This window comes from Salmo salar, chromosome ssa04 (assembly GCF_905237065.1).
Source record: "Salmo salar chromosome ssa04, Ssal_v3.1, whole genome shotgun sequence".
Taxonomy (NCBI): domain Eukaryota; kingdom Metazoa; phylum Chordata; class Actinopteri; order Salmoniformes; family Salmonidae; genus Salmo; species Salmo salar.
The window spans coordinates 60,955,130-60,980,291 of NC_059445.1; the positions used below are offsets into that span (position 1 = coordinate 60,955,130).

The 25,162-nt window shown below is 42.7% G+C and overlaps 1 protein-coding gene across 10 annotated transcripts in view; it reads left to right on the forward strand.

Moving 5' to 3' along the window:
* Positions 1 to 25,162, forward strand: part of LOC100194969 (v-ets erythroblastosis virus E26 oncogene like (avian)) — a 77,871-nt gene that overhangs the window by 37,320 nt on the left and 15,389 nt on the right. For 6 of the 10 annotated variants that reach the window (XM_045716201.1, XM_045716203.1, XM_045716204.1 and 3 more), the window contains one exon: positions 24,793 to 25,007. In XM_045716201.1, the coding sequence (XP_045572157.1) occupies positions 24,793 to 25,007 (215 nt within the window). 10 annotated transcript variants of the gene reach the window in all.

Below are 25,162 nucleotides of genomic sequence, written 5' to 3' on the forward strand. Positions count from 1 at the left end.
GTGGAATAGACGCCGAATTGATGGCTGTGCCCAGTGGGGAATGACTATCTCTAAGACTTTAGCTTTTTCATCCTAACAGTTTTACCTGACTTTTACCTAAGGTTAGCTTTTAGGAGAGTTTCTGGTTTGTTTTTTTGTCTTTAATCTCATAAATGTAGTATAGATATAGATAGATTGGGTAGCTAATAAGTGAACATGCTGGACTGGGCTCATCCAAAAAGCCTTTCTTGGTTTTAGTATTTATTAGGATCCCCAATTAGCTGCTGCCAAGGCAACGGTTACTCTTCCTGGGGTCCAAACAGGAAACAACACAAAAAATCTAATACATAATATACATACATAGCACTACATTTACATGACAATTTAGCCGTTCAGCAGACGCTCCCATCCAGAGCAACTCACAGCTAATGCATTCATCTTTGCGAGACAACCACATAATATCACAGTCATATCCAACCACATTTCGCATACATAATATAATACACAATACAATGCAAAATACAATACAACATGTGCTGTAAGCAGGGGCGAAAATCTGATATCAACTTTGGAGGGGACAATTACATGACATTTTCTCAAGAGCAAATCCTGAGGGGGACACCAAAAGTAGTGCTGTAACACATAGCCTACATTGTAATATGGTAAATGTATATTGAGGAACCAAAGAAATAAGGTGTTTGCCGTACTCCTAACTACCGGTACCCAAAACTACACAACTAATCACAACAGCAATACCATTGCCTTTAACAAATCTTAGTTCAGTCACCAGTTTAAGTTGAGAGTGGGGGTATCCATGGCATTTTCCAATTATGTTCCTATTTTACAAGTAAGAAAAATTGAGAACCTTTCATAATGTTGCCAAACAAAGACTCAACAAACTTACCTGAGACTCCCTGTCTCTGCCAGTCTGTCCCTGCATATCTGTCCCCAACTCTGCTGTCTGTGTGCCATCTGTTGCCTGCTCTGCCTAATGACATCATTGTGAAACATTTCCATTAGAATTTCATTTCTTTCTTATGAACATTTTATCAACTAGTCTTTGAGATATTAGGCTACTAGGGTTCTTACTTTGCGTTTTGGTGTATTGAAAAATACTCTGATGTCCATCTTTTATTTTTCTGCCATTTTTTTCTACCTGGCTGGCTGGCTACACACACACACAGTGTGTAGGTTATTTACAGTAGGAGATGGGCTTCTATCATCTTATCTTTTATCATTCTATTTGGGCTTCGATCTAAAAGGTAGCTAGCAAATGTGAAACGGATTAAAATGACAAGAGTTGACAGCTGTATGAGTTCACCATTTACACAACATATGCTGCAACCTTTTGTAATTTTAATAGTTTGTTTCATATTGGCTGGCTTCCAACAATAGCTGAATTTGCAAAGCTAGCGAGCACCAATTCCGTTTCAGTGGTGTTTGCTATAATCTTTGCTACCCGGGTTAAATAAAGGTGAAATAAAATAAATAAATAAAAGTTCCCTTGCGACAATTTAGCTTTTGCAACGAGACCATTAACCTCTCTAGGGTCGGCGGGACGAAATCGTCCCACCTACTCAACAGCCAGTTGAATCCCGTGGCGCGTTATTCAAATACCTTTAAAAGACAAGAATTTTAAAGACAAGAATCTCGTTAATCTAACCACACTGTCCGATTTCAAAAAGGCTTTACAACGAAAGCAAAACATTAGATTATATCAGCAGAGTACCCAGCCAGAAATAATCAGACACCCATTTTTCAAGCTAGCATATAATGTCACATAAACCCAAACCACAGCTAAATGCAGCACTAACCTTTGATGATCTTCATCAGATGACAACCCTAGGACATTATGTTATACAATACATGCATGTTTTGTTCAATCAAGTTCATATTTATATCAAAAAACAGCTTTTTACATTAGCATGTGACGTTCAGAACTAGCATACCCCCTGCAAACTTCCGGTGAATTTACTAAATTACTCACGATAAACGTTCACAAAAAACATAACAATTATTTTAAGAATTATAGATACAGAACTCCTCTATGCACTCGCTATGTCCGATTTTAAAATAGCTTTTCGGTGAAAGCACATTTTGCAATATTCTCAGTAGATAGCCCGGCATCACAGGGCTAGCTATTTAGACACCCACCAAGTTTAGCACTCACCAAAATCAGATTTACTATAACAAAAATGTTATTACCTTTGCTGTCTTCGTCAGAATGCACTCCCAGGACTTCTACTTCAATAACAAATGTTGGTTTGGTTCAAAATAATCCATAGTTATGTTCAAATATCCTCTGTTTTGTTCGTGCGTTCACGACACTATCCGAATGGATAGAAGGGTGACGTGCACGACGCATTTCGTGACAAAACATTTCGAAATATTCCATTACCGTACTTCGAAGCATGTCAACCGCTGTTTAAAATACATTTTTATGCCATTTTTCTCGTAAAAAAGCGATAATATTCCGACCGGGAATCTGTGTTTAGGTTCAAAGACGAAAGAAAATAAAAACATGGGGTCGACTCGTGCACGCGCCTCAGCCCATTGTCCTCTGATAGAGCACTTACCAAAAGTGCTAATGTTTTTCAGCCAGTGGCTGGAATTACATCATTCAGCTTTTTCCGCCTTCTGAGAGCCTATGGGAGCCGTAGGAAGTGTCACGTTACAGCAAAGATCCTCAGTCTTCAATAAACCGAGTCAAGAAGCTCAAGGAATGGTCAGAGAGGGCACTTCCTGTACAGAATCTTCTCAGGTTTTTGCCTGCCATATGAGTTCTGTTATACTCACAGACACCATTCAAACAGTTTTAGAAACTTTAGAGTGTTTTCTATCCAAAGCCAATAATTATATGCATATTCTAGTTTCTGGGCAGTAGTAATAACCAGATTAAATCGGGTACGTTTTTTATCCGGCCGTGTAAATACTGCCCCCTACCCCCAACAGGTTAAATATATTTAAGACAATGGTAGAAGAGAGTGTAGTTCTGTTCAGTTTGGACTTCAGTTTATCGCTAACCTTATCACAGGGACTTTGAAGCACTAACTTACATCATCTGCATGCTGATCTTGGAATAAATTGACGATAGCAAAGATTCCATCTTTGACGAGGCCACATAAATGGAATAATTACTAGCTAGCTTAATAGTTAATATTTGCCCGCTAGCTCTGCATATTCAGCTAGTGTGTGTGCGCGATTGACTGGATTAACCTCACGTCAGTTACGTTCATTAAGTGCCTTTCAGACAGTGGATACCACCTCTCTGTTACCTTGCCAACTAAGGAACTGGCAGTGGATCAAACCATTGTGAGGCAAAGGGTGGGGGGGTCGCAATCTTTTGAAACTTAAAAACGCGCTATTAGGTGTCTATAATCAGCACAATTGCTTTCATTGCGTGTTATTAATATTATTTAAATTACATAGTTATGTTTCAGTGATATATTGGGGGGGACAAATCATATTTTTCCCAGGATGGGGGGGTTGTGTCCCCCCCGTCCCCCCCAGGATTTCCGCCCCTGGCTGTAAGATGTTCTTTTATCCGCTTTTTAAACTCTGGTTTTAATGCTAGCTTGAGTTACCTGGGGTGGCAGAGTTCCATTTAGTCATGGCTCTATTTAATACTTTGCTCAGGAAAGTGATATCACAACTTAAACCTTCTACCTGCCTTCTCCATCATATCCCCACCACCTTCTTCCTAACGGTTTTTAATTGCATATCTGAAGTGCAAGCTGTTGTTAATCACTCCTTGTTCCCCACTGCACTACAAATGCTATGGTGAAACAGGGAAAATAAATCCATAGTGCCTTTGCGTGGTGGATTAGGGCACAAATCATCAAAGTTCTCATCAGGTCTTCCTTGACTCATACCCAGCCTAATTGGTTGGTTATCTTATCTCTGAAATATGCCACAAACTCATCACATTTAGATGTGGAGGAAAGTTCACATAGGTTTGAGGGGGTAGGATTTATCAGTCCATCAATGGTCAAGAAGAGCACTCTCTCATTATTCTGATTAGTAGTGATCAAGTTAGAAAAATGAGCCCATCTGGCATTTCTAATTGCCTTGTTATATATGCCAAGTTGCTCTCTCAGAATGTCACAATGGACCTGGATCTTTTACTTTTTACCCTTCCACTCTGCCTTTTTGCATTTTTTTAAATTGATTAGTTTCCTCACTCATCCAAGGGGCTCTCCGTTTGGATGTGGCCTTTTTCAACTTTACTGGAGCTATGGCATCAATGGTTGACCAGTACGAAAAAAATACAAAAATGCATGAAATGAAATGTATGCATTCACTACTGTAAGTCGCTCTGGATAAGAGCGTCTGCTAAATGACTAAAATGTAAATGTAAATTTGCTATTAAAGTTACAGTGGGGGAAAAAAGTATTTGATCCCCTGCTGATTTTGTACGTTTGCCCACTTACAAAGAATTGATCAGTCTATCATTTTAATAGTAGGTTTATTTGAACAGTGAGAGTGTAACGGCTGTCTTCTTCGTCAGACGAAACAGAGAAGTCATCGTCTGAGAACGTGGACCAATACGCAGCAGAGTTAGTGTTCATCTTTGAATTTAATTAAGCAAGAACACTATACAAAAACAAAACAAGGAAACCGACAGCCAAACAGTCCTGTCAGGTGCAAAACACTAAACAGAAACAATCCCCCACAAAACCCAAAGGAAACACATGCTCCTTATGTGCGACTCCCAATCAACAACAACGAACTTCAGCTGTGCCTGATTGGGAGCCACACACGGCCCAAAACAAAGAAATACAAAAACATAGAAAAAGAACATAGAACGCCCACCCAATGTAACACCCTGGCCTAACCAAAATAAAGAACAAAAACCCCTCTCTATCTCAAGGCAGCTGGGACCATAGTCACCAAGAAAACAATTGGTAACACACTACGCCGTGAAGGACTGAAATCCTGCAGCGCCCGCAAGGTCCCCCTGCTCAAGAAAGCACATATACATGCCCGTCTGAAGTTTGCCAATGAACATCTGAATGATTCAGAGGACAACTGGGTGAAAGTGTTGTGGTCAGATGAGATCAAAATGGAGCTCTTTGACATCAACTCAACTCGCCGTGTTTGGAGGAGGAGGAATGCTGCCTATGACCCCAAGAACACCATCCCCACCGTCAAACATGGAGGTGGAAACATTATGCTTTGGGGGTGTTTTTCTGCTAAGGGGACAGGACAACTTCACCGCATCAAAGGGACGATGGACGGGGCCATGTACCGTCAAATCTTGGGTGAGAACCTCCTTCCCTCAGCCAGGGCATTGAAAATGGGTCGTGGATGGGTATTCCAGCATGACAATGACCCAAAACACCAGGCCAATGCAACAAAGGAGTGGCTCAAGAAGAAGCACATTAACCTCTATGGGCTATGTGGGACGCAAGCGTCCCACCCCTGGTACACCCAATCAACAACAGGTGAAATATCAAGAGCGCCAAATTTGAAAACAATTAAATGTCATAATTCAAATTTCTCAAACATACAACTATCTTACACCCTTTGAAAGATAAACATCTCCTTAATCTAACCACGTTGTCCGATTTCAAAAAGGCTTTACGGCAAAAGCATAAAGTTAGATTATGTTAGGAGAGTACATTGACAATAGCTGTGTGTAGTGTTTTGTCAATTCAAAGACAGGCGTCACCAAAAGCAGAAAACCAGCTAAAATGATGCACTAACCTTTGACAATCTCCATCAGATGACACTCCTAGGACATTATGTTAGACAATGCATGCATTTTTTGTTCTATCAAGTTCATATTTATATCCAAAAACAGCGTTTTACTATGGCGTTGATGTTGAGGAAATCGTTTCCCTCCAATAACCGCCAGTCAAGCAGCACAACAAATTAAATAATTACTATTCGAAAACATTGGTAAAATATTATATTGTCATTCAAAGAATTATAGATTTACATCTCTTGAACGCAACCGGATTGCCAGATTTAAAAATAACCTTACTGGGAAATCACACTTTGCAATAATCTGAGCACTGCGCCCAGAAAAAATACGCTTTGCGATACAGACTAACCGCCATGTTGGAGAGATCTAAAATCGAAAATACTATGTAAATAATCCATTACCTTTGATTCTCTTCATCAGATGTCACTTCCAGGAATCCCAGGTCCATAACAAATGTAGTTTTGTTCGAAAAAGCTCATAATTTATGTCCAAAAAGCTCCGTGTTGTTAGCACATGATCTATGCCAGCCGGACTTCTCGTCATGAACGAGGGGAAAAAAAATATTTACGTTCGTTCAAACATGTCAAACGTTGTATAGCATAAATCATTAGTGCCTTTTTTAACCAGAACATTAATAATATTCAAGGCGGACGTTTGCATTCTCTTTTAAAACGTTTTGGAACAAGAGTACCCAAACATGAACTCGCGCGCCAGAGTCTAATCGGCCACCACCGTTCCAAGGCTCTTGTTCGTTCAGTTCTCACAGTATAAGACTCAAAACACTTTCTAAAGACTGGTGACATCTAGTGGAAGCCATAGGAAGTGCTCAACAATTAATAAGCCCCTGTGTGTTTCAATGGCATAGGCTTAAAGGTAATTCAACACATCAGGTATCCACTTCCTGTCAGAATTTGTCTCAGGGTTTTGACTGCCATATGAGTTCTGTTATACTTACAGACACCATTCAAACAGTTTTAGAAAATTCAGAGTGTTTTCTATCCAAATGTGAACAATAATATGCATATTCTAGCTTCTGAGTTGGTGTAGGAGGCAGTTAAAAATGGGCACATATTTTTTTCAAAATTCTCAACACTGCACCCTAGCCCCAAGAGGTTTTAAGGTCCTGGAGTGGCCTAGCCAGTCTCCAGACCTTAATCCCATAGAAAATCTGTGGAGGGAGCTGAAGGTTCGAGTTGCCAAACGTCAGCCTCGAAACCTTAATGAATTGGAGAAGATCTGCAAAGAGGAGTGGGACAAAATCCCTCCTGAGATGTGTGCAAACCTGGTGGCCAACTACAAGAAACATCTGACCTCTGTGATTGCCAACAAGGGTTTTGCCACCAAGTACTAAGTCATGTTTTGCAGAGGGGTCAAATACGTATTTCCCTCATTAAAATGCAAATCATTTTATAAGATTTTTGACATGCGTTTTTCTGGATTTTTTTTTGTTATTCTGTCTCTCACTGTTCAAATAAACCTACTATTAAAATTATAGAGTGATCATTTCTTTGTAAGTGGGCAAATGTACAAAATCAGCAGGGGATCAAATAATTTTTCCCCCCACTGTATATCCCCCCGAAAGTGGATACCAAGACAGCCATCAAGGAACTTCACTGGACTTTATGCAAACTGGAATCCATATATCCTGAGGCTGCATGTATTGTAGCTGAGGATTTTAACAAAGCCAATTTGAGAACGAGGCTACCTAAATTCTCTCAGCCTATCGATTGCTGTACACGAGTGAGTAACACGCTCGAGCATTGCTACTCTAACTTCCGCGATGCATACAAGGCCCTCCCCCGCCCTCCTTTTGGTACATCTGACCATCATATCACCTCCACCCCACCTGTGACCCTAGACCCACTTCAATTTGCTTACCACCCCAATAGGTCCACAGACGATGCAATCGCCATCACACTGCCCTATCTGGACAAGAGGAATACCTATGTAAGAATGCTGTTCATTGACTACAGCTCAGCATTCAACACCATAGTACCCTCCAGACTCATCATTAAGCTTGAGACCCTGGGTCTTGACCCCACCCTGTGCAACTGGGTCCTGGACTTCCTGACGGGCCTCCCCCAGGTGATGAAGGTAGGAAACAACATCTCCACCCCACTGATCCTGAACACTGGGGCCCCACAAGGGTGCGTCCTCAGCCCCCTCCTGTACTCCCTGTTCATCCATGACTGCGTGGCCATGCACGCCTCCAACTCAATCATCAAGTTTGCAGACGACACAACAGTGGTAGGCTTGATTACCAACAACGACGAGACAGCCTACAGGAGGAGGTGAGGGTCCTCAGAGTGTGGTGTCAGGAAAATAACCTCTCACTCAATGTCAACAAAACAAAAGAGACGATCGTGGACTTTAGGAAACAGCAAAGGGAGCACCCCCCTATCCACATCGACGGGACAGCAGTGGAGAAGGTGGAACATTTTAAGTTCCTCTGTGTACATATCACCGACAAACTGAAATGGTCCACGCACACAGTGTGGCGAAGAAGGCGCAACAGCGCCTCTTCAACGTCAGGGGGCTGCAAAATGCATTACCAGGGGCAAACTACCTGCCCTCCAAATCATCTACAACACCCGATGTCACAGGAAGGCAAAAGGATCATCAAGGACAATAACCACCCGAGCCGCTGCCTGTTCACCCCGCTTCCATCCAGAAGGCGAGTATAGGTGCTTCAAAGCAGGGACAGAGCGATATCTCAAAGCCATCAGACTGTTAAACAGCCACCACAGGCACAGTGAGGCGGCTGCCTACCTACAGACTTGATGTCATTGGCCACTTTAATAAATGGATCACTAGTCACTTTAATAATGCCACTTTAAGAATGTTTGCACATCTCACATTACTCATCTCATATGTAAAGTGGCAAGAAAAAGTATGTGAACCCTTTGGAATTACCTGGATTTCTGCATAAATTGGTCATCAAATTTGATCTGATCTTCATCTAAGTCACAACCATAGACAAACAGTCTGTTCAAACTAATAGCACACCAGCAAGTATATGTTTTCATGTCTTTATTGAACACACTGTGTAAACATTCACAGTGCAGGGTGGGAAAAGTATGTGAACCCTTGGATTTAATAACTGGTTGACCCTCCTTTGGCAGCAATAACCTCAACCAAACATTTTCTGTAGTTGCGGATCAGACCTGCACAACAGTCAGGAGGAATTTTGGACCATTTCTCTTAACAAAACTGTTTCAGTTCGGTAATATTCTTGGGATGTCTAGTGTGAACCGCTCTCTTGAGGTCATGCCACAGCATCTCAATCGGGTTGAGGTCAGGACTGGGCCATTCCAGAAGGTGTATTTCCTTCTGTTGAAGCCATTCTGTTGTTGATTTACTTCTGTGTTTTGGGTCGTTGTCCTGTTGCATCACCCAACTTCTGGTGAGTTTCAAATGGTGGATGGATAGCCTAACATTCTCCTGCAAAATGTCTTGATAAGATTGGGAATACATTTTTCCGTCAAAGATAGCAAGCTGTCCAGGCCCTGAGGAAGCAAAGCAGCTCCAAACCATGATGCTCCCTACATCATACATTTTGACAGGAATTTTGTCCAATTCACACACTTATCAACAGAACATCCCTGGTCATCCCTACTGCCGCTGATCTGGCGGACTCACTAAACACAAATGCTTCATTTGTAAATAATGTCTGAGTGTTGGAGTGTGCCCCTGGCTATTCGTAAATAAAAAAATATATATTTAATACAAACATTTTGCCGTCTGGTTTTTTAAATGATTTATACTTTTACTTTTGGTACTTAAGTATATTTTAGCAATTCCATTTACTTTTGATAATTAAGTATATTTAAAACCAAATACTTTTAGACTTTTACTCAAGTAGTTTTATACTGGTTGACTTTTACTTGGGTCCTTGTCTATTAAGCTATCTTTACTTTTACTCAAGTATAACAATTTTGTACTTTTTACACCACTGATTATCTGAGCAGGGCTTGGGTCACTGATAAGTCATTGTCTCAAGCGGCCTTGAAATCCGAGGACAGGGTCCATGCCACCAAGTTAACGTTCTCCAGCTCACAACCCTCTCTCTTCCTGGACTCTGCATAGGCAGGTCATGTGGTTTACCACTTCCTGGTTTGCCCGCACATCTAGGGTGAGATTACTCCTCGACTGCACACGTCAAGGCCTACACTGTGACCTGCAAGGCTATATTTGGGACACTTTTATGGGGTATACATAGAAAAGCCTGATCTGTGCTTATTTTGAAATAGCCATGGTTTAATATCTCCTATTAAATCAATGTAGGTGGAAGGACACGTGCAAGGTTGTATTATCAGTCGATCAAACATACTGTGTACAAAACCTTGTTTGTATTAGGAATGAGTTGCAAGGTATTGTGTCTAAAACCTTATCCTATCACTTCAGGGGCAGGGTCCATACAGCCTGTGCTGTGACTGGTTCCCTGTGTCGTCCAATCCTGTCAATTAGAAAACGCATGACGGTTGTGTGAGTTGCCAGAAAAAAACAGAGAGCGCCCATAGCCCATTATACCGTCAGCTTCAGGCCAGTATTTTGTCAAGCAACAGACGAGCAATTGTGACCGAAAGATGAAAAATGTTATTTTTAATATAACTGTCTGGCCACGGTGATTAATTCAAATCATATGGTGTTTTCTCTTCTCTCTCTCTCTCTCTCTCTCTCCCTCCCCCTGTATGAAGGCAATGCTACAGGAGGCTGTGGAATGCTAAATGAGCATCTGTGCAGTGCTGCTGCAGGATACTGCTAGGCTGTGTTTAGATGTAAGTGATCCTTAAATGTCCCCTTTCACTCCTTCAGCTTCAAAAGGAACCCTTCTGGGCTGGCCGTGATGGCCGTGCTCAGTCAGCGTTTTACTGCGGTTAAGAACCTAGAAAGAGCTGGGCTGAGGGAAACCAAAGGTTAGAATTCATTTGTCATCATATTTTATTGTGTATATGATACTGTTCTTAAATGGAAATGATACATGCCCATCGGTTTTGTTTTATATATTAATAGCAAATCATATTGATAACTTTATTTTACAGTGCATTTCATGCATTGAGCTCAAAGCTCTCACACATTGGCTTTCGAGAGTCAAGAGCTGCTCTTAAATTTGATGCACATTCTCTGAAATGTTGTTTATTTAGATCCTGGGCAGAAAGTATTTTTTACGTCTTTATTTTTGAATGTGATTGCTGCTGAAGTAATACTGACAGTAAATAGGAAAACCAATGCAGAGCAGACTAGCATGATATAGCCATTAACTCTGTCGGCCATTCCAGAATTATAATACTTGACATGAACTGTAATCTAACCTGCACATTTTTTATGCACGATTCGTTACGCCACTTAGGAGCCTTACTAACGTTAACGACAGGTCATAAACACGCTTATAAAGCATCACAATGGGTGTACTACTACCCACGCTGTAGGTATCTCCATAAAAGTTGGTGGCCGCCGGGCATGTAGTGTACGTCCGAGGGTGGAGGGATGCTGGTTTCCTGCTCTCTCTCTCGTGACCAACCTGCCTCCCCATAGGGCTATAACAGCTAGACCACCAGGCAGACTAGCAGCACACAGACTGGGATCTGTTCAACCCTTCACTCCTGAACGGTGATGGTGGCGCTCTAGGAGCCTGCCAACTGTTAATGGAGTTTATGATCCCTGTGCCAAAGGAGGCACACATACCTGGTCATTAGGTTGAACGTTAGAGAGCAACCTTCCACTGTTTACAGTAGTTCACATCAGATGAGGTTCGAAGGAGAAGCTCTATTGAGCTCCAGTAGGAGGTAAACAGAGAATAAGTGATGTAGCGAGATGCAGAGTGGGAGTCATTCATTGATAGAGGGAGAAAGAGAGAAAGGTAAATCGTTAGAGCCTTAACATGGCCTGATATGTAAATATGTTTCTCTCAGGCAACACTTTTACCTCACCTACTTACATGGACGACTTTTCAGAGACGCATACCATTGAGACTAGTGGAGGCTGCTGAGGGGAGGACGGCTCATAATAATGGCTGAAACAGAGCAAAACATAGAAACCATGTGCTTGATACTATTCCACTGATTCTGCTCCAGCCATTACCATGAGCCCGTCCTCCCCAATTAAGGTGCCATCAACCTCCTGTGATTGAGACACATCTTAGGAATCCTGCCTGTGTACTGGGTGCTGTTTCGCCAAGCTGCCTGTAGATGGAGCCGTTAATAGGGGAATATGCATTAGCATTAGCCCTGTGCCCAAGTGCTCCACAATCCACAAATACCCAGCATGTGACCGAGCCCCTCACACTCCTCCTCTATTGTTCAGCTGCCACCACACTAACCCCTATACAACAAGACATTCACTTGTGACATCAAGCATTTTTCCAAGACCATCAATATGTCTCTTTACGCACACAAGTCTATACTGAAGCTTCCTCCTCCGGATCCTCTGAAGTAGAGGATGTGTTGTGGGGAGCAGGGCTAGAGGGGGTGAAGCCCTGCACAGTCGGAGGCTACTGTATTTATAGATGGTCCCAGAGACTGGTGTGTGTGTCTGTGAGCGTGTAGTACAGGACATTCTTACGAGAGGGAGAAGCATGGCTTCCCAGCCCCCTGTGGAGGTAGCACTTCCAGGTCAGAACTGCTGGAGATGGGGTGGAGGGTACACGAGTAGGAGGGTGACTAGGGGTATGCCGAAAATGGGGTGGATGGTATGGGTGTGTGTGGGGGGGGGGGACTGGAGACTGGAGATGGGGTGAAGGAGATAAGGTGGAGATGAATATGGAGGAGGGGAGTGAGGGGGTATGGTGGTATTGGGTGACGGGTAATAGAGGTAGGATGGGTGGGATTTGGTGAGGTGGAGGGTTGGGATGGTTGAGGTGTGTGTGTGTGCGTGTTTACATGTGTGTGTGTCAGCATTGTTGGGTGGCCTAGATTTGGTGTGAGAGGGGAACAGGGGTCACATCCTACAGACTTCCCGCAGGAGGCCATAAAACCAGTCAGACAACAGGAGAGATGGATGGGGGAGGATGGAGAAAGAGAGAGAAAGAGAGAGAGAGAGACTGAAAACTGAAATAAAATGAAAGACTAGATGTAGGCCTAATTTGGCTGTTGGAGATTCTCACACACTTCATAGTATTTCTTCATTTGGTGATGCAACAACAAACAGCAGAAACTTGTGAAAACCAGCACAATTTGAGCAACACAACATCCTCCTGTTTTTCTTAATGCTATTTGGGTAAATCTTGTGATCATCTGTTGAAAGACAATAACCAAAATAATTGCAACATTTCAGTCTTACAAAATGCACACCCATAGACCGTAAAAAAGACATTCCCAAAAATGCACACCCACCAATAATACTTGTAACACAGTTAAAAGTGCTATCATGTGTTTGTTGGTTTTGGTACAAAATACTACATGTGCTATATTTTGCCCCCTCCCAAATTAAATTTGTTGAAAGTTGAAAAAACAACAGTCAACAGGTGGTAAATTACTCAATTCCTTTCAAAATAGGGAAAACACTGTTCTTCTCACAGCCTCTTCTTTATTTTATTTGTATTTTATTTCACCTTTATTTAACCAGGTTGGCCAGTTGAGAACAAGTTCTCATTTACAACTGCGACCTGGCCAAGATAAAGCAAAGCAGTGCGACACAAACAACACAGATGTCACGCCCTGACCAGGTGAACTCGGGTATATTGGGTCAGGGTGTGTGTCATGTTAGGTATTTTTCATTGGTTTGTGTTTGGTTTACGTTTTAGCCTTGTGTAGGCTCTAGGTGGGTTATTTCTATGTTGGGTTCTGTCGATTCCCAATCAGAGACAGCTGTCGCTAATTGTCTCTGATTGGGATCACATTTAAGTTGCTGTTTTCCCCACGCTGTTTGTGGGGTGTTGTCTCTTTGTTTGAGCACGTAACGTATCTGCATTTTTCTTGATTTTTGTGTACATGTTTAATTCCAGTGTGTTGAATAAACATGTGTTCGCTCCCAGCTGCGTTTTGGTCCGCTTCCTCGTCACCAGGCGACGAACGTTATAACAGAGTTACACATGGGATAAACAAACGTACAGTCAATAACACAATAGAAAAATCTATATACAGTGTGTGCAAATGTAGTAAGATTAGGAGGTAATGCAATAAATAGGCCATAGTTGCGAAATAATTACAATTTAGCAATGAAACACTGGAGTGGTAGATGTGCAGAAGATGAATATGCAATTAGAGATACTGGGGTGCAAAGGAGAAAAAAACAACATGGGGATGAGGTAGTTGGGTGGGCTATTCACAGATGGGCTGTGTACAGATGCAATGATCAGTAAGCTGCTCTGACAGCTGATGCTTAAATTTATTGAGGGAGATATAAGACTCCAGCTACAGTGATTTTTGCAATTTGTTCCAGTCATTGGCAGCAGAGAACTGGAAGGAAAGGCAGCCAAAGGAGGAGTTGGCTTTGGGGATGACCAGTGAAATATACCTGCTGGAGCACGTTCTACAGGTGGGTGCTGCTAAGGTGGCCAGTGAGCTGAGATAAGGCGGCGCTATACCTAGCAAAGACTTATAGGTGACCTGGAGCCAGTGGGTTTGGCAACAAATATGAAGCGAGGGCCAGCCAACGAGAGCATACAGGTCGCAGTGATGGGTAGTATATGGGGCTATTTTGTAAATGACATCGCCGAAGTCAAGGACCGGTAGGATAGTCAGTTTTACTAGGGTATGTTTGGCAGCATGAGTGAAGGATGCTTTGTTGCGAAATAGGAAGCCGATTCTAGATTTAATTTTGGATTGGAGATGCTTAGTGTGAGTCTGGAAGGAGAGTTTACAGTCTAACCAGACACCTAGGTATTTGTAGTTGTCCACATATTCTAAGTCAGAACTGTCCAGAGTAGTCATGCTAGACGAGGGGGAGGGTGGAAGCCGCCCGCCCGTAGCCAGGTGGAAAGCATGTCCAAAAATGCTTATTGAAATTCTCAATTATTGTAGATTTATCGGTGGTGACAGTGTTACCTAGCCTCAGTGCAGTGGGCAGCTGGGAGGAGATGCTCTTATTCTCCATGGACTTTACAGTGTCCCAGAACTTTTTGGAGTTTGTGCTACAGGATGCACATTTCTGTTTGAAAAAGCTAGCCTTTGCTTTTCTAACTGCCTGTGTATGTTGGTTCCTAACTTCCCTGAAAAAGTTATCTGAAAAGTTGCATATTGCGGGGGCTATTCAATGCTAATACAGTACGCCACAGGATGTTTTTGTGCTGGTCAAGGGCAGTCAAGTCTGGAGTGAACCAAGGGCTATATCTGTTCTTAATTCAAATCTTTTGAATGGGGCATGGTTATTTAAGATAGTGAGGAAAGCACTTTTGAAGAATAACCAGGCATCCTCTACTGACGGAATGAGGTCAATATACTTCCAGGACACCCGGGCCAGGTTGATTAGAAAGGCCTGCTCGCTGAAGTGTTTTAGGGAGCGTTTGACAGTGATGAGGGGTGGTCATTTGACCGCGGACCCATTATGGACTCAGGCAATGAGGCAGTGATCGCTGAGATCCGGGTTGAAGACAGCAGAGGTGTATTTAGAGGGCAGGTTGGTCAGGATGATATCTATGAGGGTGCCCGTGTTTACGGATTTAGGGTTGTTCCTGGTAGGTTCCTTGATAATTTGGGTGAGATTGAGGGCATCTAGCTTAGATTGTAGGACGGCGGGGGTGTTAAGCATATCCCAGTTTAGGTCACCTAACAGTACAAACTCTGAAGATAAATGGAGGGCAATTAATTCACATATGGTGTCCAGGGCACAGCTTGGGGCTGAGGGTCTATAACAACAGTGAGAGACTGATTTCTGTAAAGGTGGATTTTTAAAATTAGCAGCTCGAACTGTTTGGGCACAGACCTGGATAGCATGACAGAACTCTGCAGGCTATCTCTGCAGTAGATTGCAACTCCCCCCTCTTTGGCAGTTCTATCTTGGCGGAAAATGTTGTAGTTGGGGATGGAAATTTCAGAATTTTTTGGTGGCCTTCCTAAGCCAGGATTCAGACACGACGAGGACATCAGGGTTGGCAGAGTGTGCTAAAGCAGTGAATAAAACTAACTTAGGGAGGAGGCTTCTGATGTTAACATGCATGAAACCAAGGCTTTTACGGTTACAGAAGTCAACAAATGATAGCGCCTGGGGAATAGGAGTGGAACTGGGGGCTACAGGGCCTGGGTTAACCTCTACATCACCAGAGGAGCAGAGGAGGAGTAGGATAAGGGTACGATTAAAGGCTATAAGAACTGGTTGTCTAGTGCGTTGGGGACAGAGAATAGAAGGAGCAGATTTCTGGGCGTTGTAGAATAGATTCAAGGCATAATGTACAGACAATGGTATGGTAGGATGTGAGTACAGTGGAGGTAAACCTAGGCGTTGAGTGACGATGAGAGAGGTTTCGTCTCTAGAGGCACCAGTTAAGCCAGGTGAGGTCTCCGCATGTGTGTGGGGTGGGACAAAAGAGCTATCTAAGGCATTTTGAGCGGGCTAGAGGCTCTACAGTGAAATAAAACAATAAGAACTAGCCAAGACAGCAGGAGACGAGGCATATTGAACTAAGAGAGAGGCATAAAGCAATCACAGGTGTTGATCAGGAGAGCTAAGACAACAACGGGTAAATGGCGATGAATGGGCAGAGCGGGTCAGTTAGGTACATACAGGACCTGAGTTCGAGGCTGGGGCCGACAGGTAAACAAAATGAGGTACCGTGTTATTGAAACAGTCCAGGGGGCATCAGCTGTGTAGCCGAGTGATCATAGGGTCAAAAGAGCAGCAATAGGTGAGTCAGGGTGCCATTCGGTAGTCACTACTACACTAGGCGTGCAGGGGACACAGCGTTCAGAAAAGCTAGCGGGCCGGGGCTAGCAGATGGTTTTTCGGCAACATCGTAACAGAATAGCCTGTTGAGACCACATCGGGCGATCACGTCGGCAGTCCCGTCGTGATGGATCGGCGGGGTTCCGTGTCGACAATAAAGGGTCCAGGCCAATTGGCAAAGGAGGCATTGTAGCCCTAGAATTAGCTAGTATATGGGCCTAGCTCGAGGCTAGCTCAAGGCTAGCTAGTGCTTGCTTCGGGACAGAGGCGATAGCTAACAGTAGCTACTTGTTTGCAGCTAGCTAGCTGTGATGATCCGGTGTAATGATCCAGGGCGGCAGGAATCCGGTGATGTGGTGGAGAGAAGCAGTCCGATATGCTCTGGGTGAGGCTGATCCGTACCACATTGGGTGAGGCGGGTTGCAGGAAAGTATATTTAGTTCGTAGATAGAAAGTGAGATTAAGATGTATACGAAAAAGACCGGCTATTTATACGGGATAAGACAAAGACAAACACATACGTCCTACTGCTACACCATCTTGTAAAATAATTCCTCTTTGTAAATGATATGATGCCACGCCACGATCGGTTTACAAATGCTGTGAACCTCACCATGGCTGTAGCTACATATAAGGACACCGAATTTGACAAAAACTCAGACCCTGGCTACGGCCCTGAGCCTCACAGTGGTCAGTTGAGTACTACCTTGAGGGCTTTCTGGTCTGAACTGTGGTTCAACTGTGCACCTGAGAGTGGTCACAGGTCAGAGGTCACAGTGCAGTGGGTCTGCCCCCGCCTGTTTGTGTGTGTGTGTAATCAACGTCCAGGACCAGGGGTGGTCAGTCATGGGTGTGTTTTGACAGAGGTCGGCAGCAGGATGTCAGGCTGTGCTCTGATTTCCTCTCTTACTTTCTCCTTGACTTTCTCCTTGACTTCACCTCCTTATCAGGCCTGCTCAGGTTTTCTGCTTTCTCACATCTAGTCTCCAGAACCAACCAGACCCCCCTGAAGAAGGGAGGGCCGGGCCGCTCACATCTCATTCTCCATTCAATTAATATTCATTCATTGTGTGGACATTCAGTTTTTCTATTTATTATGCAGGTAGCCTACTAAATTGAGGCATACATGTGACCTGTTATTTAAGTGAGTTTATAAAGGTTAATTTCTACTGGAATATACTTAAACCTGATAAAAAAAATGGTTTAAGTGTAGTAATGTTGAAATGCCCCTTGTTCAAAAGTGGTGAAATTATCTTTTCAATAGTGTTGAGTGCTCTGTGCAAGAGAGGTTGGTGCTGTACTCACTGTAGCCATCCTCGACTGTTAGCCCTCTATAGAGGCACATGGCAGGCAAGCGAATCAAGTATGGATGGTGTGATCAGACATTTGCATCCTATCACCGATTTATTTGTGTGACACACAAACACACACTTCACATCTGCCTGCCTCAGTAGAGAACCTACTCTCAGATCAGCCTTTAGTTAGTCTCCCCTCTACAACCTTACCCCTCCTTACTTAAAAATAAAAACTTCTAACCCACATCATCAAGAATAACAACATTGTTTTTAGCCCTTCTTATCTCCTCTCTCCCAAATATCCTGTTTCTTCGAGTTGCAGTGGCCAGAACCAATAGAAACCTCTTCCTGCTATTGGCTGACTTCACTTCCCAACGTTAGCACAATCTCATCCGCTCCAAACACCGCTTAGTGGAACCTCAACTAGCTTTCTGTCCAGAAAAAAAATCATATTAGAATTTATACCAGTGTGTTTTACCAGGACTGAGAGGTCCTGAACAAATATGGCCAGCACCATTAAGGTAAGTACATTTCTATTTTTTTTCTCAAAAGTTTTGGCTTTTTATTGCTTATTTTCTGTAGTGCTTGGGCATTGTTTTAGTTTTCGTGGCACTTTAAAGAAACACTGACCAAGCAGGCGAAGGGTAACACCCTTCTGCCATAGAGGTGCGACAAGATTTCCTTGCAAATTTCCTTTTTCCTATGCGGATGGGCTGTACGGTTTCAAAAATCTTTGGGTTAATGACAAAATCTGAGATTTTGTTCTTTTGGACGCAGAAGTGATTTGACCTGGCTTGTTTTACAAACAAATAAAACAAACCGGAATTTACATTTCTTGAAAATTTTATCCGTTATGGAGAGGCACCAATTTTAACGTTTATTATGTTTTTGATGTTGATATTTTTACCTTTACAAAAAAATTACGAATAGAAAATTGACTGTTTTTTTGCATTCTTATGTATTGGTCTTTTTTGGGGGGGGTTGAGTCTTAGGTATTTGTCAAAGAACCATCTGCGAAAATTATACTTTGAAATGAAAAATGCTATCCTGTGCTGAAGGAACTGAAATAGTGGGAGGTTTAAATTCTCTGAAGACATTTTATCATGCAATTGTTATTGTTGCATTAATGCCTATGTTAACGTCATAATCAAAATGAATGGTAAATAGTCGTAGTAAATAGTTAATACTTTGACATAGCTATCCTAGTGTTAGTCTATCAAGTAATTACCCTTGTGTAGTTACTGTAACAGCGCCTATTAGACAATGGACAGAGGAGGAAAGCATTTTTTGCTTTTTATAATAATCAAATAATCTAGGGCACAACGTGCTTCAGAAGTAGCTGGAACTCATAGGCTATATCTCAATTAATATAAAAAATATATTTTCTGGTGCTCCTACATTTTGTTGTGCTCCTAACTTTTTAAAGTTGGGAGCTCCAGTGCTACCTCCCGATATCCCTCCCTTGTTTTAATTTAGAGTCCTGCTAGGGAGTCAGTCACCTGCAAACCTAATTCAACATGGCGTCTAATATTTCCACCCTCTGCGTCTGCCAGTGGCAGCACAAGATGTTTACAGCCAAATCACAGTGTGAGCAATAAAACAAAAGCAGGGAAGCCATAATTACATAATCAGCTGTCTTACTGGTATTCAATGTAAACAGGTACACTTTGGAAGTAGAACCCAAATGTTTGGAGAGGGAGCTTGCTCCTTTGTGACCCGTGATATTGTGGCACTGGGACCGTGGTTGAGTTGAAGTCCCATGCAGAGAGGAGAGTGACCGCTGTTTATAAATGCCTTCTCGGTGCACTGGCTGGCTTTTTGTGGAACAGGTTTGGTGGTGGTGAACTTCATTGCACCTGATTGAGATTATTATGGATGACTATAAAGAATATTCTGAACAACTGACATAGATACTCTCTGTTATCAACTTTTTTTTGGAGAACACTGCTTTTCTGTCACAATAGCACAAGGCGATTGGGGAATAGTTTTGCTGAAATGAGCACAACGCAACCGACTGAAAAGCTGTGTCATGTTGTTTTGATAATGTCACACTGTTCTCAGCATGAAGACACGTTATGGCACCAGTGGACAGTCTATCATCTTAGACAGTTCAATTGGGGTCAGTGAGTTGGGTCCTCTAGTATCTAGTACACACCTAGAAAGCAATGTTCAGGAAAAAACATTCTCTCTGTGGTGTCCAATTGCAAAAACAAAACATGTTTTCCAGCAGTCATGTACAAATCAGACTGCTTTTCAATGCTAACAAAACGGCTTTCGTGGAACAGATCTCATCCCTTACCAATCATAAATGTTCTTGGTAGACCAACCTGTTAACTTTGCTGGTCCATAGCCACTTCTTTAGTCCTAAATGTGTATAAAAATTTTTAAAAACTTAATACAATGTACAATTATTTACACAATGAAGAGTGTGGCATTCAGTTCATTGAGTCAACCACATCAGGATATCAGGACACAAACAAAACAGTTTATCATGCCCACCTATGGATAGAACTGAGACAAACAATGCAAATAGTGTGTGTATGTGTGTGTAATGCACATACCAGAGGGGGATCCAGGAAGTTGTGGCCAACCAACCTCTGTGTCTTTGTGAGGTCTGAGGCTCTGGCCAACCTTTGTCACTGACCTATGGAAATAAAAACACCCATAATTTTTCAAATTGAAACTCTCCAGGCTTTTGACATTCCAAGTTTCATCCTGTACTATAGTTTCACACATAAGTGTAACAGCTCCATCTCTTTCTCCATAACACGTGTTACTGCCAAATCAAGGCCCCTGGAAGTTATTCATCATTGGATCTCTACTAGGAAAAAACATTGTCTCTGTGGTGTCCAATTGCGAAACAAAACGTTTTCCAGCAGTCATGTACAAATCAGACTGCTTTTCAATGCTAACAAAACGGCTTTCGTGGAAACGTAACACAGGTGTTCTTCCTGTTTGAAAAATAACAGATCTTGTGTTTTGGACTGGGAAGGTTTGTCTCTGTCAATTCATAGTAGGACACCCCAATATTGCCTGTCTGACCAAATGGAAATTAAGGTAGTCTTAATTGGTGGAATCAGGGAGGGAGCTGCTAAAACAACATCCAGAATGGCTGCCCCTGATTGAAGGACCGGGAAGTGCAAGGCCATAACCTGCACTACTGATGTTACTGCATTTTGTTCTGGAGGCAGCCCTGCAAAGTGGTCACTAGCTAGCATAGCCACAAAGCCATGACATCTGATTTCAAACCTAACCTTAACCCTAACCCTTTAGACCAAAAATCGAATTATTACAATTACCAATGTTGCAGCTGGCCTATCTAAGGGGAAATTGCTCAGTTCTGCCTCCAGGACAAGACTAAAATAAACGTCAACCTGTGGTGAACTGCCCAATGGCCTGCTGTGTAGAAATTGCAGGGAGAACTCCCTCCCACTCCCTCTCTTTCTGTTTCTCCCTCTCTTCATCCGGCCATCAACTCCATTAGTGTTCCAAATCTCAACCACAATCAAAATGCCAACGATGAGCACTTCCTGTTTTGCGCTCCCCACCTCCCGATATCCCTCCCCCACTATCAGGAACTTTAAATGCAGGAAATGATGGGAGAAGGGGAGCTTCCTGTCTTCAGCCACACCACACCATGTCTCATTGGGAAGGCTGCCTGGGACATTCTCCATGAATGGGTCCAATGGCTCCATTGAGAGGGAGTACAGGACTAGAGCTACTCATACACTGTGAATATGGCTCTCTATGTCACGTTATAAGGTCAGAATGACCCTGGGGACACTGGAGCAGGTTTAGGAAGAAATGTTTTAGGACAAAATGTCCACCATAAAGTACTGTAAACCAGCTCAGGCTAACATGATTTTGACTGTTATTAAATGTGATATACACAACATTATATGAGGTGAAATTAAGTGTACTATACCAATTTCCACTTATAAAGCTCAATATTTATGGAGGGTAATTTACTATACTGCCTCATAGGGGCTCAAGTTCTGATTTGAACCAGCTGCCCACTGGTCAGCCGTTCATTTCCCTACCCAGACAGCCATGCTGCAACCCCTGGAACTCCACTACACGCTCCCATAGAGGACCTCCCTGAATGTGTACATCATATGACTTATTCTATGGTGGACACTGTTCGTTAGGAAAACTGGGCTCAGCACAGCCTCATTCTTCCCTGCCTAAATCTGTGTTCATTTTCTTTGGCCATGACACTAAGGTTGTGAAACAATCTCTCACTTTCTTTAGAAGAGGAATAATGGACCATAGAGGAATGTACTGTACTGAGTTTGGGGCAAGATGGAGACCTGGCCAGACTCTTGTGTTGATCTAAGCTAGTTTAGTTTAAATCTAAAGGCGAATTATGTTTGCTTCATTGTGTCTTGGTGTTTATGGAATATCTGAATCTTCTCTATGTTGTGATCGCCAAATCTAGTATTTAGTGTCATGTTATTTTGTCACATATTTCTGTTGTCTTCAGGATGGCCAAATAATTTATAATAACTGGTTTACAGTTGTAGGATCTTAAATTGATCCAGTTTGCTACAGCAGGAAAATAATAGTCCTGCAGCAACAAGAAATGTGAATTATTATGTGGATTATAATTAGTGGACATTTTTGTAGGGGTTGATACATTTTTCGTAAGGGAAAATCAACTCTGAATTTTCATAGTGGAAATTACAAACTTCTGAAGCCTTTTTAAACCTCAAATACAGTACAAGTTTAGCATTTTCTACATTTCAGGCAAGTTCTCCTGCAACAGGGTGATCACATTAAGATCCTAAATCTGTTAGTTGTTCCCAGACACAATGTAAACAGACTGCATTAAAATGGCACTCGATGGCTACACATCTATCAAAAATCCCAGCTGTGATTGATGACGGATCTCTCTGTGGCCTATCTTTTGGTTGTTTTTTGGTCAGTTCCTGGCTTTATGGTCTTTTCCATAGGATCAAAGCTCAGGAAGTATGGAGCTGTGTGGCTGAACATTAGCTGTGAGTGGATGTGGTTTTGTTTTGTTTGCATTGGGTGAACAAAAGCTGTGTGTGTGTGCCCCTTATTCATGCTGGCTGGGGTCACCTCGTGTATATTATGCTCTGCTCTCGTCTATGTCTAACCCTTGGACCCCCCCCTCTTTTCTCTCAGATGAGGGTCAATGTGCCGAGCTTGCTCTGTAATGTGGTTTGCAGCTGACATATCAGGGAGGACCAGTCCCCACTAGATTAATCTCCTTTCCGACACAGCTTCCTTTTCCTCCTAAGTGATTTGAGATCAGGGTGGGTCACTTACACCGAGATGTTGGAGGGGCTCTCCTTCCACAAGAGAGAGAGAGAGAGAGAGGGCAGGTTGAGGAGGGCTGACGAGCTCAGAGGAAAGAGAGAAGAGAAGGGTTGGCGTTAGACTCAGATAGAAGCCCTCAGGTATATGTAGCAATACAGGATTTGGCTAAGAGATTTTATGAACAATACTGGGAAAATTAGAGACAGGTTGCCATGTCATGGCATTTGTGTGAAAATATGTGTTTGTGTTAGTCATTGGTGTTGAATGGATTTTTACTGTTGGATCCCATTCATTTGAGGTTGATGGGAGGAGACAGGAATGGCTTTGAAATAAATTAAGGATAAACACTAGATTAATCAAGATTTAATTAATTCCTTGGCTAGAACATGCATTTCATCTTTAAATGTACAAATCTTAAAAGCGTTTTGTATTGCATATGATTCCATCTTTCTTGGATGAAGGACACATGGGGACCTGACTGAGGCCTTGTGGTTTCAGGGAGTATACCCAGTGTGTGATAATCATGAGTGTGGTCTGCACTGTGGTCTCCTGACATCACAACAAATGGATGTTGGAATGAAAGTTGAAGTAGAGTCTCAATTTCCATTTCCCCCAAGAATGGCTGAATTTGCTTAGAATGCCTTGACCTAACCCAATAACCTAAAGAATACCTGGAAATAAAAAAGCTCTCAGGTCTTTCTACAGCTAAATTGGGGGTCTTGGGATAGGGAGATACTGAACAGTTGAGAAAGTCTAAAACATTTAATAAAATGTTTGTTGATTTGGAACTTTTTTATGCCATTGGCACAGAGTATTTAATGAGAAATCAAACGTGTAAATCCCCTAAAGCAGGCTTTGGGCGACAGTGGCTAGCTGGTGAACCTAACAGATTTCTCATGTAAAATATATTTAATTTCAATGAGAATAACCTGTATAAATAGAGGGGAAAACTATGAAAAAAAAGGGAAAACATCCCAAAAATGTACAGGAAGTAACCCAGACTCTTTAGGAGGCCTATCCCATCTAGATGGCACCGGGTGAACTTACCTCAGACCTGGGATGCCTGGATGTAGCGATTGTCCTGTGAGGAAGACAAAAAGTTGGACAAAATGCCTGTGAAACGTTAATGATCAAGAGGGTTAGCATGTGTTAGTTTAGAGGGTCAGGTTGGTTAATATTGGTACTCTTTGCCCATGTTGTCGATCATATGTGGATATTATTCATGTATAATGAGGTCTTTATATATTTTATATAGAGCCTGGTAGACACCCTGCTGGTTTAATCATAGCGTATACTTCTGTGCTCTAATTCAACCCAGGTAGAAGTGAATGAAACTGGAGCACTTTTACTGGCCATGGTAATCCCTCTATAATGAGGGGGCCTGGTTTTCAGGTGAGTTTTCCAGGGGTCATTCTGTCTGCCATTTTACCCACAAAACAATGAGCGCACAAGGAGGTATTCATCAGACTGCAATCTAATGTTATATCCACCACATATGTGCATAGAGCTTAGGGTTTAAATCACGGACCGGTCCCAAATTACCTGCAATTTGAGCAGAGCCCCAAGGATCACAAATCAATCATACTCGGTTCATGCCAAAATCCACACTTAATGAATCTGAACCAGTTGATTATAAACCAAGTGAATGGAGCTTTGATTGTAATAGAAATCTAAGAGGGATATGTCTTTGCGCTTTCTTTCTGTGTACAGGAAGCGTTGTCGGTGGTGAGTGAGGACCAGTCGCTGTTCGAGTGCACCTACGGAACGCCCCACCACGCCAAGGCTGAGATGGCGGCGGCGGCCAGCGAGTACGGCCAGACGGCCAAGATGAGCCCCAGGGTGCACCAGCAGGACTGGCTGTCCCAGCCGCCCGCCCGCGTCACCATCAAGATGGAGTGCAACAGTGGACAGGTCAACGGAAACAGGTACAGCAGTCCACCTTTAGCTTCACTTTTACATATGTCTGGCCCATATCATGTGCGCTCTGGAGAGTGCTAGCATTAGAAGGAGTGAAGTGACACAGTGCTTTACACCCTGGGGTCCAATGTGCACTGGGCTGCAGCCGGGCTGCCTGTGGCCC